The sequence below is a fragment of the Artemia franciscana genome, chromosome 12 (genome assembly GCF_032884065.1).
Source record: "Artemia franciscana chromosome 12, ASM3288406v1, whole genome shotgun sequence".
Lineage (NCBI taxonomy): Eukaryota > Metazoa > Arthropoda > Branchiopoda > Anostraca > Artemiidae > Artemia > Artemia franciscana.
Genome location: NC_088874.1, coordinates 16,400,835 through 16,414,065, shown reverse-complemented (window position 1 = coordinate 16,414,065; position 13,231 = coordinate 16,400,835). Strand labels below are relative to the sequence as shown.

Sequence of the window (13,231 nt, the reverse complement as noted above, 5' to 3'; positions counted from 1 at the left end):
GGCTCATAGAAAATTTGTTCTTTTAATATTAAAATTGAAAATGCTCAGAATAAAACCAAATATTATACTGTATTCTGTGATCATTAGCTGTTTTCTTCTTACTCTCACATATTGGTATTTATTTGACGGCTTATCAAGAAAACCATCAGAACCCATTGATGTTGATTTAGTCTACGATAAAGATAAACGACTCTCTATGTCAGAAGAAGGTATTCAAAGAAATAAAATTGCAATTCTTGAAATTCAGGACGAATTTGAGGGACTTTCAGAATCCAGTGAAATAAGTACATTAAAAAATGTGGCTACGCTACCAAGCAAATTCTATCATGAATATGCTACGTGAATATGCAGCCTTCATAGCATTACCACTGTCCAGCATCATTAACGAGTGTTTTGCTTCTGGCTTTTTCCTGTCACAGTGGAAAAGGGCCTATATTAGAATTATTCGAAAAAAGCGCGCCCCTAGTGCATGCGACGATCTCCGCCCGATCTCACTTACACCTTGTTTGGCAAAAGTAACTGAGGCCTTTATACTCAAGTTTCTTCTGAAACAAATTCATGGGCGTATTGATAAATTCCAGTACGGTGGACTCCCCAAGTGTAGTACTACAATCTACCTAGTACGGATGTTTGACTGCGTCCTCCAATGGCTTGAAAAAGGTAGCTGTTTCGTCGACATTTGCGCAGTGGATTTCCGAAAAGCCTTTGACCTAATCCGCCACCGGACTGCAGGCATGAATCTCCAGGAAATGGCGGCCAAACGATTCACCCTTGGCCTTGTACATGACTTCTTAACTGGCCGAAAACAAAAAGTCTTTGCACTCCAAAAAAACGATTCGGATTAATTATGGTCAGATACTTCTTGCGGGGCCCCACAAGGCACGAAATTAGCTGGAATAAATTTCCTGGCTGTAATTAATTCCCTGCTTAACCATCACGACGACCGTTACAAGTTTGTAGATGATCTGTCCATAGTGCTCGCTTACCTGGTCGAAAACACAATCATAACAAAGCAGTTTTCACACCAGTTATTTGATCAGCTAAAGACCGATTGCTCAAGTCATAATCTTACCATTAACGTAGCCAAGTCGAAGATAATTCGTTTCAACCCTCTGAAGCGGAATATAGATATGCCTCTAGTCCCTTTCCCGATTGTGAACGAAATAAAAATCTTAGGAGTAACTTTCACTAGTGACTGTAGTTTCAGTGCCCATATTAATTTAGCCGCCACAAGGCTAATGCAAGCCTTCAGACACCTACCAAAATGAGGCGTTTTGGGTATGATACTAAAAGCCTTCTCCATGCCTACACGTGTTATGTTCGCCCTTTGCTCGAGTACGCATGCCCGGTGTGGGGTCCATCTGCTATCCGCACAGCGTACCTATTGCGCGACATAGAGTGCGTCCAGAAAAGAGCAACAAGGATTATACTCCGAGACCGTGGCATACCCTACGATCAAGCCCTCGCTAAATTAAATTTATCTCCATTTAAAGTCCGGCTGGAACACCTTATTCACCAATTTGGAAAATTCATCCTAGCCAATAAGAGCCACCGATCTTTATTACCCGAACCAGCCCCTCCCAATAGCCGAACTCGATTACGAAATAAACTTGTACCCCCTAAAGTACGAACCAATCGATACACAAACTCATTTGTGTCTTTTTTCACATCAGTTTTTAATGCTGAGTTGTAGTGTGTGATTTTTGTTTAAATGTATGATTTTTGTGAAAAAACTGAATTTAGCTCTATGCTACGATAGTTTTTAAATATACTGATCTCTTTCTCTCTCTCTCTCTCTCTCTCTCTCTCTCTCTCTCTATCAGAGGGCCATTGGTAAAATTACTGAGAATGACTGTCCTTTGAACCGAATAGAAAAAAAGAAAACTGATTTGCAAATGAAAGACGTCTATAGCAAAATCCGATTTGAAAACCGAGATGGCGGTGCGTGGAAGCAAGGCTGGGATATAACTTACGACGATTTTCGGTCAAGATGGGATAGAGGCAATAAGCTAAAAGTTTTTGTTGTGCCGCATTCTCATAACGATCCGGGCTGGATCAAAACTTACGAACAATACTATCAGGGTCAAACCCGACATATATTCAATAACATGATCAATAAACTAGGCGAAGATAAAGGGAGGAAATTTATATGGGCTGAAATTTCTTATTTGTATCTTTTTTGGAATGAAAGTTCGGATGAAACAAAGGCTGAAATTATTAGATTGGTGAATAATGGTCAGTTAGAAATTGTAACTGGTGGCTGGGTGATGAATGATGAAGCAAATTCTCACTATTATGCTATTATCGAACAAATGGCCGCTGGTCATGAGTGGCTCACAAACAATTTAAATATAAAGCCAAAGAATGGCTGGGCAATTGATCCATTTGGACTGTCACCAACAATGGCCTACTTACTGCAGCGAATGGGCCTAGAGCAAATGGTTATCCAAAGAGGTCATTATGAAGTTAAAAAAGCTTTTGCGTGGAACAAGACATTGGAATTTAGATGGAGACAAACTTGGGATCCTAAAGACTCGACGGATATACTAGCTCATTTAATGCCCTTCTACAGCTATGACGTTCCCCATACATGTGGTCCTGATCCCAAGGTCTGCTGCCAATTTGACTTCCGCCGTTTAACAGGTTCTGGTTTGTCTTGTCCCTGGCGAGTTCCTCCCATTCTTATTACTCCTGAAAACATTGAACAAAGGGCTTATCTTTTACTAGACCAATATCGCAAGAAGTCAACCTTCTTTAAGACAAATGCTCTTCTGGTGCCCCTTGGGGATGATTTTAGGTATAATACAGAAGGTGAATGGGACGCTCAATTCAAGAATTACAAAAAGCTTTTTGAATACATGAACGCTCAAGAAGATTGGCATGTACAGGCCCAATTTGGCACCCTGGCTGATTACTTTGAAGAGGTTCACCAAGAATCGGCTCGGTTGTCACCAATAGGAATGTCAGATGCTAGTCAATTCTTTCCATCATTTGCGGGGGACTTCTTTACATACGCTGACGAACGTGACCATTACTGGAGTGGCTATTACACCTCTAGACCTTTTTATAAGAATCTTGACCGTTATTTGGAGCATTATTTGAGATCCGCGGATATACTTTTTTCGATGATGTGGTCGCATGTGGAATCAATAGGCTTTAGCAAGCCTAGTTGGACCACTGAATTAACGGAAAGATTAACAAGTGCGCGTCGAAATCTTTCATTATTTCAACATCATGATGGCATCACTGGCACTGCCAGAGATCATGTTGTCAATGATTATGGGAATAAGCTGTTTCAGTCAATATTGAATGTTAAGTCAGTGATCAGTCAAACTAGCGACTTTCTTCTTTGTAATGATCAAGTTCAGTATAGTCCCAACATCCAAAAAGTTCACTTTGTGGTTGATGATATAAACAAGTTTCTTAACAACGGCCCACAGAGAAAAATTGTAAGCTTTGACGGGCCTAGCGAACTAGTTCGAGTGATATTTTTCAACTCATTACCTAGAAGTCGAGAAGAGGTTGTACATATTTTAGTTTCATCTTCGAACGTTAAGGTACTTGACCGGAATAGAAAACCTGTGCCTTTTCAAATAAATCCTCAATTTTTCGACGGTGCAGAAATTTCTAATTCTGCCTTTGAATTGTCTTTTCTCATCGAAGTTCGAGGACTAGGGCTAACAACCTATTTTCTTTTGTCACTTGACGATAACGAAGAACAGGATGCCAAATTTTGTTCTGTTGCCAAGATAAAAGTTTTTGGCACGGATGCTATTCCTTTCTCAGTCAATCCGTTTTCTGATGTTGTGGTGGTAGATACAACAGAGCCGTTTCGATTGAAAAACCGCTATATTTCTGCAACGTTTGGCGAAAATGGACTTTTAAAATCCATCAAAGTGTTAGATGACGAAGTAGAGCATCCAGTGGAGCTTAATTTTGTTCAATACGGAGTCAGAAAAAGCTCTCCAACTAGCAGAGCGTATCTATTTTTTCCAGACGGACCAGCAATTAATGTTAAATTAAGAAATCCATCTATTCGGATTGTTGAGGGTCCAATCATGTCATCAGTTCATGTTCAATTTGAAGATGGTCTTCATGAAGTAAGAGTTGTTGACTCTCCAGGTTCTGATGGTATTGGCTTGGGTGTCGTTAATTATGTCGATATAACTCAGCGATACAACTATGAACTAGCAATGAGGTTTTCAACACATATAGAAAACTATAACGTATTTTTTAGTGATCTCAATGGGTTTCAGATGATCCGTCGCGTACGTCAGACTAAGCTTCCTCTGCAAGCTAACTTTTTTCCAATGCCCGCATTGGCGTTTATTGAGGATGGTCAGAGCTGCTTAACCTTAGTCTCAGGACAACCCCTTGGTGTTTCAAGCCAAGCGTCAGGAAAGCATGAGGTAATGCTTGATCGACGGCTAGGACAAGATGACCGGAGAGGTCTTGGCCAAGGCGTCACTGACAAAATCAAATTCACGCCTTTAAAATTTCTATTACTTTTTGAAAAAAGAAAAAAAGACTGTCACTCATCTTCCACAGAGGGCATGGATAGCTACTCATCAATTGCCTCCCATTTAATGGCACATTCCCTCTTCTATCCACTAATAAAGATGTTTCACGAAGATGTTTTGACGAGAACGACTGCTGAAGATGCCATTAGTCTGATGAAAACGGAATTGGCACCTTCGCAGAGTGACCTAGCTTGTGATATACACCTTGTTCACCTCCGAACGTCTACTACCCAAAGAAACTCTGAAGAAAGGGAAATAATAGAACCTTCTGAGCACCTAGCACTCACAGTTCATAGACTTGGTTTTGACTGTTGCTTTAAACCTTTAGGAGCTAAATGTCGAACGACAGGAGGAAAATTTAGTGTCATGGACCTTTTCCCTGAATACCTGTATGACTCAGTTGAACAGACCTCACTCACTCTTTTACATTCTAGGAAGGAACTTCGAAAGAGTTTTACGACCTACTTGAAGCCAATGGAGCTTTATACATTTCTATTAAAAAAGTGATTATCCAGTTTTCAAGCTGTAGGAATTGTATACTTTTTATTGTCAATGCAGCTCTGTTTCCGGGAAATTCTGTTGAGCTGCTCTAAGGGGAAAGTATAATATTAACCTTTTAAGTACTGAATTATGAAATCGATAGGAAAAAAAATATTTGAAGGATGTTTCTAAATGAAAAAAAAATCACTGAACTCGAATATGTAGTCATATTTTCGGTATCTGGTTAAGGGTTCGAGATCCGTCATGTCCTTTTAAAAGGACATCCGTCCTTAGTGGAGTATTTTTTTCAAATAATGCCATATATTTTTGTATCAGACAAAACTAGTAACTACAACAAAAGTAAAAAAGAGTTCACCTCCTGTGGTAGGAGAGAAAACAATTAGTCTCGGGAACAAGGCACAGTGCAATTCAATGGTGCTTGCTACACAGTATTTTTGTATTCCTCTGACAAAGTCGGTAGCGTTTTTGATCCTTTCTGAACTCAGGGAAATGGTTGAACACGTCATGATACCCGTCTGTAGGGGGGAGGGGGTTAGGCTGTGTACGTATTTTTCGTGGAGGATTACCTTCGGCTTCCAGAGATAATGGTCTACCAGGGCTCCTTCGGGGTGTGTCGGAGTATCCGAGAGAGCATGCAATGATGGTTTTGAACTTCATTAGAGGGACATTGGACTACCAGCAGTAGAGGAAGCGTTGGACTGCCAGCAGTGACGACGATAAATTAGCCAGGTATTGGCTACTGCACTGTCAAGAACGTAGTAGAATATGTGCATATACCACTGTGTTGCCTTCAGGTTGGAGGGATAGAACTCAATAAACATATCAACCTAGTCCACACCACCCATGTACTTGTTGTACTCTTTGATCACTGCGGGTCTTTCGATTTCCGTGTATTTCTTCTCGGAGGAGTCCCAACGTCTACAGGTATCCTTGGGCTCAAATGCAACGTAGTTCGACACAAGAGTGACCTCTTCCACAGTGGGCATGGATAGCTACCCATCAATTGCCTCCGATTTAATGGCACATTCCCTCTTCTATCCACTCATAAAGAAGTTTCATAAAGATGTTTTGACAAGAACGACTGCTGAACATGCCATTAGTCTGATGAAAACAGAATTGGCAACTTCGCAGAGTGACGTAGCTTGTGATATACATCTTGTTCATCTCCGAACGTCTACTACCCAAAGAAACTCAGAAGAAAAGGAAATAATAGAAACTTCTGAGCACGTAGCACTCAGAGTTCATAGATTTGGTTTTGACTGTTGCTTTAAACCTTTAGGAGCTAAATGTGGAACGACAGGAGGAAAATTTAGTGTCATGGACCTTTTCCCTGAATTCTTTGATGACTCAGTTGAACAGACCTCACTCACTCTTTTACATTCAGGGAAGGAACTTCGAAAGAGTTTTACGATCTCCTTGAAGCCAATGGAGCTTTATACATTTCTTTTAAAAAAGTGATTAATCCAGTTTTCAAGCTGTAGGAATTGTATACTTTTTATTGTCAGTGCAGCTGTGTTTCCGGGAAATTCTATTGAGCTGCTCTAAGGGGAGAGTATAATATTAAACGCGAAGGTATGTTTAGTAGTAAATGTGTCTAGCTGGTACGAAATACACAGATAATATTTCCTTTTTCTTTATTAAAAAAAAAGTCTATTCTAATGTTAAGGCTTCTTCTTCGATACACTGTGCAAGATTGATATTACAGATAATGGTTGCACTGTTTTGTTATGGTGCTTAAGTTACAAGGTGGGGTGCTCATCAATTTTGAACATTTAATTGTGGTGCGAGGGCAACACTTTGGTTTTGTCGTGTTTTTTTTTTTTTTTTGTTCCTAGCACCCCGATTTCAGCTTATTCCTAGAAAGTGGTAAGGGTCTAACCTCTGCGGTTTTTACGGAAAGTGTGGACCTTAGGCCGGATTGATGAATATGACTTTACATTTTGGAGAGCTTCGTAGAACTCTTGCCTGGGGCCAAAAAGGATGGTTTTTGCTTGTCCTTGAGCCAGAGCCTATAGTGTGTGAAGTGAAGAGGAGTTGTATAGCCCATGTCAGAGAGGACTATCTGAAGTTATGCAGCCAAGCTTTCGTTTCATCAAACCATGTTTTTGCTTTCGAGTGGAAAGCTCCGTTCTAGCAGGCAAGCAGGCAGGCACCAGTTTCAAATTGAAGATGGACTAAAATCTATAAGTGTTAAATATATGCGACACTTACCCTGCCCCACAGCCAATATATCTCCTTTGAGTGATAAATAGAAAAATTTAGAGAAGCAAAAAAGCGGCATTTTCCCACGGGTCCGAAAGTGCTGCCATCTATTGTTTCTACCCATTTCTGTTCGTGATTTCAGCTGAGTTTATCATTCGGTTTTTCGCACTTGGGATTGCGGTAGAGAAATGGTATCAGATGTGCCTCTTAAACTTTAAAAGTTCTCTCATTGCTAAAGAAATTAGAGTTTATCCTTTGCTCCTTTCTAAGTGATGACGTTAGAAAGTTGGCCTACGGCAAAAAAGTCAACTTTTGAACTAAGACAGATAGATTTTTTTTTCGACGGCAGTCGATAGCTTTTGATGAGCTGATCAAAGTATATGTCATCCATTTTTTTGTACAAAAATTCCTTCATGAGATATACCAGTTTGAAAGTTTAAAGGGGTTGACAACTTCAGTAGTAAGGTACACACTGAAAACCAAAAATAGGCCGATACCAATTGTGAGACATATAGGGGAGTTGTAGGCAAAAGTCGGCTGTTAGCTCATAATCATCCTCGGCAATGAGGGGTTCGCAACTCTTACTAGTTGGTGTACCTATTTTTTGTTTCCGTTGTATTTGATGGTAAGACCAATTTGGTTCCAGTGGTAAGACATGTAGGAGACTTGTAAGTAATAATCGGCTGTAAGGCTACAATCATCTTTAGCAATGAGGAGTTTGCAACTTTTGCGAGTTGGTGTACCTAGTATGTATTTTAGCATCCTTACAGATTAACAACTTCAGCGTTTAGTCGCAGCGAGGAAACAAAACCAAAGTGTTGCTCTCGCAACACTTTACTCGGCGAAGCCGAGCAAAGGTTGCCGCAACACCTCACGTTGCCCATGCAACGTATATCGTGTTTAAGCTCTAGTTTAAATACTATGTTTTAAGTCTTTAAAATTAATGATATTCTCATAATTTTGATCCTTCCTGATACTTAGCCACTAAAGCAATAATTTAAAAGCATTTTTCGTTCAGGTTTATTCTGAAAAGGTAACATTATTGACATTTCAAAACGGTACTTTGTTTACAGTCCGTTCATTTTTTTTGGGGGGGGAATAACATTGTCAAACTTCAACTCAGATCAGTATTATAAGCTGGGACTAAATACTCAAATTCATGAGGCAACTTAGGCACCTTGAGTAAATTTTGGTACCTGACCTTGTAACTTTACCATAACAAACCGAACTTGAAAAATTTATAAAAAAAAATAAAATTGGTATTGTCAACGTTAACCATGCATTTATCATTTTTCTACAAGAAATGAGTAAGACTAAATTTTTGGGAAATTGCCTGAAACTAACTAAAAAAATTGGCTATCATTAGAACGACAGCCGATGAGACTAATATGTATTGCAGCTGTTCTTAACACGTCTTGGTAAATTTTAGATTATTCCTTTATATATTGTTTTACAGTTGTACATTTTCACAGCACTACACCTAGCCAGTTTGAAACGACAAGATAATAGCTATCGACATAGTTGTAAGATTCGTGTGATTTTGTTTTTCTTCGTCCTAAGCTGTTATGGTTTTGCCAGTTAAAGTAGTAGATTTTATCATTGAATTATAGAATAGGTTGAATGATTGTGAGTTCAAAACTTTAAATTCAAACATAAATACAAAACAATGTTAGAATAATAATATGCAGGTATGTGGTTTAATAAATTTTTAGGCAATAAACAAAGAATTTTTTATGTGTTAAGATCAAGTTTTTCCAGTGAAGCATGATAGGCTGCCAAAATTTAGACTTTTTATCAATCCATCTAGGGTCAAAAAAAAGTTGTACATGCTGGAATGGGTGGGAAAGGATCACAAGAAAATATTTAATAGAAATGGGAACTTTCTAGGAAGCATTAAATGAAGTGTTTTGAACAAATATTTGCAGAAGAGGAGCTTACGGCAGAATTTTGCTTGAGAGTTGAATAATATTCCAAGATTTACTTTCAAGAAATCACAAAATTTAAAACAATTCAGAGATTTTACTCTTCAGAGAAATATCCTCTACGATGCCATTTTTGGCAGCAGAAAAAATTTGAGATTGAAAGCTTTTTGTCATGCATGAAATCCCATTAGTATTTGTCTTCTGTGTATTTCACTCCTAGATGCTTCAGGACAGCCACTAGCATTGGATTTTTCTTCTTGAGGAGGAGGCAATAATAAAAAATATTTTTATTTGTAATAAGAAGTGCTAAGAAATCGGGGAAAAGTTTGGATTTCATTGGGTATAAGCCAAAATAAACCTCTTTCCCCCTCCCCCTAATGCATACAAGTACTGCTGGTGAGCATAAATAGAGAGGGGACATGGACTGCTGCTTCTTGGGATTTTTCACCAGATCAAGGGCTCATTAGGAGAATACACACTTTCCTGGAGGGTTTCAGCACTTTTAATTCCCTATCCCGGCAAGTGGCGTGCCTACCGTAGATTCCCTACGGTATCCCCGTGCTAGGGATCACCCCCTAAATATATACCTATTAAAAAACCAATGTAAAACAACTAAGAAACTCCAGAACTTGCTTATCCTACCTTGGTTTTGGCCCTCAGGTAATTATGTTAACCTGCATGATCATACCTATCCAACATGTACATTAAAACTGAACATTTGTTACCATTTTATACTAATATAGAATCTTCTAAAAAAATACAAATGTGACCTTAATAAAATGCAAAGAAAAGAATGCAAATTAAGAACTTCTGAAAAAACAACATATGCAAAATCCATCGAAAATCTACTGTCACAGGTCAGGGACATGCACTTCTTAATAACAAGGAAAGCAAATCATCCAAAAAATTCACGAAGTATTTCAAGATAATTCTTTCGGTATTTACTTAAAAGTTCATTATATTAAAAACTATTTTTTTTTAAATTGCCAAGTTAATTCATTTGCAGAAAAACCTCGCAAAATCAATTTTTGGCTTAAAATTTTACATCTATTTTTAAAATCAATAAAACTACTACAAATCCTTGCATATCTAAGTAATCGTGAGTAAATTGCTGAATATGTGATACTTGAGTGTATATTACTTTCAAGGAACCGGAAATTAATAACTTCAAAATCATCCGTTTTATTATACGTTTTAAGACCTAATTGATTATTATCAGAAATATTAATATTTAAATCTAAGGAATGATCTTCTAGGCCTGGGCCACGACTAGGTTCAAGAGTCAGCTCTGATGAATAAATATTTTTAGAAATATCAATAAATTCCTTACAATTAAAAACCATTCGATTCCATTGTTGTTTTTCTTACGGCAAGTCGCGTGCCATTGCATAGTTTTGGTGGGTTAATATTTCGTAACACTATTATTGGTACGCCTATTTTGCAAGCCTGTTTTCACGTTGTTCTTGTCATTTCTCGGCATGATTTTTATCGGTAATTTCTTTTTGAGCCGCAACCCTGTTTTCACGTTGCTCTTGTGATTTCTCGGTACTTCTCCAGTTAGCTGTCTAACACCGTGAAACACAAGACTATCAAGTAATGATTCTTGTTCGTAATCGTCTAATTTACTTGTCACAAAATCCCGTCTTTCACAGGAAGTACGAACCTTAAAGGAAACAAAAAGCAAGGGGTGCCCACTCTCCACCACCTGGAATACATGTCAGAACGCCACATGCACCGCAGAGTTCTACCACGCTTGGTACAGTTTCTGCCATGCTTGATACACTTTCGTCACGCATAACACGAGCCACCTAGTGAACTTTATTTTGAAAGTGGGCACTACCTCTGCAAAAATCTTAATTGCTTTCCATGTCTATGTTTTTAAATAAATTCTGGGAGTTCAACAATAAGGGCAAGGATTTTCAGACCACTCAATTCCCACAATTACAACAGCTTTTTGATGACTGGGAAGACTGAGGTGAATACTCAAAATATTCTGAATATTCAAAAAATATGCTGAATGTTTTAGCATGATTTTCAAACTTCTGCTCAGGGTGGGATAAAGGATTCTTGTATGAATCTTGATAGTAAATAGTGAGGAGGGTTTAGTTGTAAAAGAATTCGATTGTTTGTGTGTCTGTCGACTGACGTCAGGTTTGTGTGTCGACTGACGTCATGTTTGTCAACTGACGTCATTTTAAGGATTGAGATAGAAGTGAATGTTTTGAGGGTTTAGTTGTAAGAGAATTCTATTATTGAAAAACGCAAAGTTTTATTTTAGTCATTATGTATAGTTGCTGAATGTTTTAGCATGATTTTCAAACTTCTGCTCAGGGTGGGATAAAGGATTCTTGTATGAATCTTGATAGTATATAGTTTTCCCCATACAATATCTATTTGCCCCCCAATACCTTAAACAATCATTTTCTATAAGCTGATAGCATAGAAGATCAGAGAGATAAGTTTCTTATAGTGTGATATTCAAAAGTATAAGCAGTTCGTTTCCTTAAACCTTTTCTGCCATCGCCATCAAAATTCCCCTTAAAATCCACAACAGAGACCCTTTTTTCACTTTATAATATTCTTCCTGTTCGACAAAGTATTCAATTTTTAAGTGTTATATTTAAGACTAAGCTTGAACGAGAAAAGCTCCCCAGATATTTTGCATCGATGGGTCTTATTTATTTTCCTTCTTCTTCACAAGTTGAAACCCGTGGTAAATATAATGTGCGGACTCCTAAGGTAGTTACAGAGATGTCGCGTTTTTGCCTGAGGTATTTGATTCCTCTACATTGGGAAAGATTGAAAAATGAGATTGATTTTAATGTAAGCATATATGCTATAAGACGGAAGTTGAAAAGAGTGCTGAATGAAAGTTATAAATCTAAATAATATGAAAAATGTTTGTTTTTAAGGATGTTTATTATTTTTTTAAGTATTGGGCTGGTCTCCGGGGTTCGCCCATTAGGCCTCTAGATGTCTTACAACTCACTTGGTTTTAAGTTGTAAATTTAATTGTGTCTCAAAATGGTGCGCGGAGGATGGAAATGGTATCGTACGGCACGGGATTTGTTTTTTATTTATTTCTGCCAAGATTGGTTAATAAGAGAACTATTTATTTTTAATTTTTATGCATATTTGTTGTTGCTTAAACGTAGCTCAATTGCATTCGAGCTATACTCTCAGCCTTGAGTTACCTAATATTTTGTATATATTGGTTATATTAAAAGAACCTTGAACCTTGGAAATAGCAAATCTTGTTATGCTGCAAACCGACTTATTCTTGGATATCAATCAGACATGTTTGAAATAAATGTAAACGGAAGCACTCAAGAGGTAACTTTTATTTGCCTGAGAATGCACATGAATATGGTTATAGGAGTAAAGCTCGTCGATACTGAAAATTCTTGGATGTCGATACTTGATACGATGCTTCAAAATAACTTAGTTTATCAGGTGGTGATACTTGACACCATACTTCCAAAAGCGTCAATAATTTAACATCGGTGAAGGTACTTAGGCATAAATTCTTTGTCTTGAAACTTTGTGAGTAATATTTTAATGGTGCCTACATTGCACAGAGAAACAGGAAGCTTAGGCTTACAAACAAAAAATATCACATCTTTTCCAATATGAATCCAAGTTTTTTTTTTATTTGTTCGTTTTTTTTTTAAACTGACAACCTTATTAAATATAAACAAAATGGAAAAAATAAAGATCGACAATGATTTTTTGGAAACCAATAAAAATACTGAATGAAAAAACGAACATTCCGAAGCACAATCACCTCCTTTCTTCAGCGTTACAAGCGAAAGTAATAAGGAAACACGTTCACATTGTCTGAACGAAATAGCTTGAAAAAAAACAACCAACAGAAAAAAAAGCCACAGAAAAATCAAGTACCGAAATTGGTAGAATTAAAAACAAATATCTAGAAAACAAACAACGCCGAGATTCAACAAAAATGTAAAACAAACAAAATTTATCATTAGAAGTATTAACGATTTAGAAGTCAAAAGATCTAATTTCAAGAGCGAGCCACTCATTGAGATTTCCGATTAAGAAAAACCTGTCGTTCTCACGCAATAC

General features: G+C 37.7%; 1 protein-coding gene across 1 annotated transcript; it reads left to right on the top strand.

The window, feature by feature from the left end:
• The first annotated feature begins 326 nt into the window (after positions 1-326).
• Positions 327-5,027, top strand: LOC136033445 (alpha-mannosidase 2-like). Its single transcript, XM_065714195.1, has 2 exons — positions 327-515; positions 1,824-5,027. Exons 1-2 carry the CDS (start codon positions 327-329, stop codon positions 5,025-5,027), a joined length of 3,393 nt encoding a protein of 1,130 aa, XP_065570267.1.
• The last annotated feature ends 8,204 nt before the right edge of the window (positions 5,028-13,231 follow it).

Excerpts from the sequence above, each read along its gene's own strand:
- LOC136033445 (XM_065714195.1), top strand. The coding sequence starts at position 327 with ATGAATATGCTACGTGAATATGCAGCCTTCATAGCATTACCACTGTCC. Across the intron at positions 516-1,823 it reads TTACACCTTGTTTGGCAAAA|AGGGCCATTGGTAAAATTAC; the intron begins GTAACTGAGGCC and ends TCTCTCTATCAG.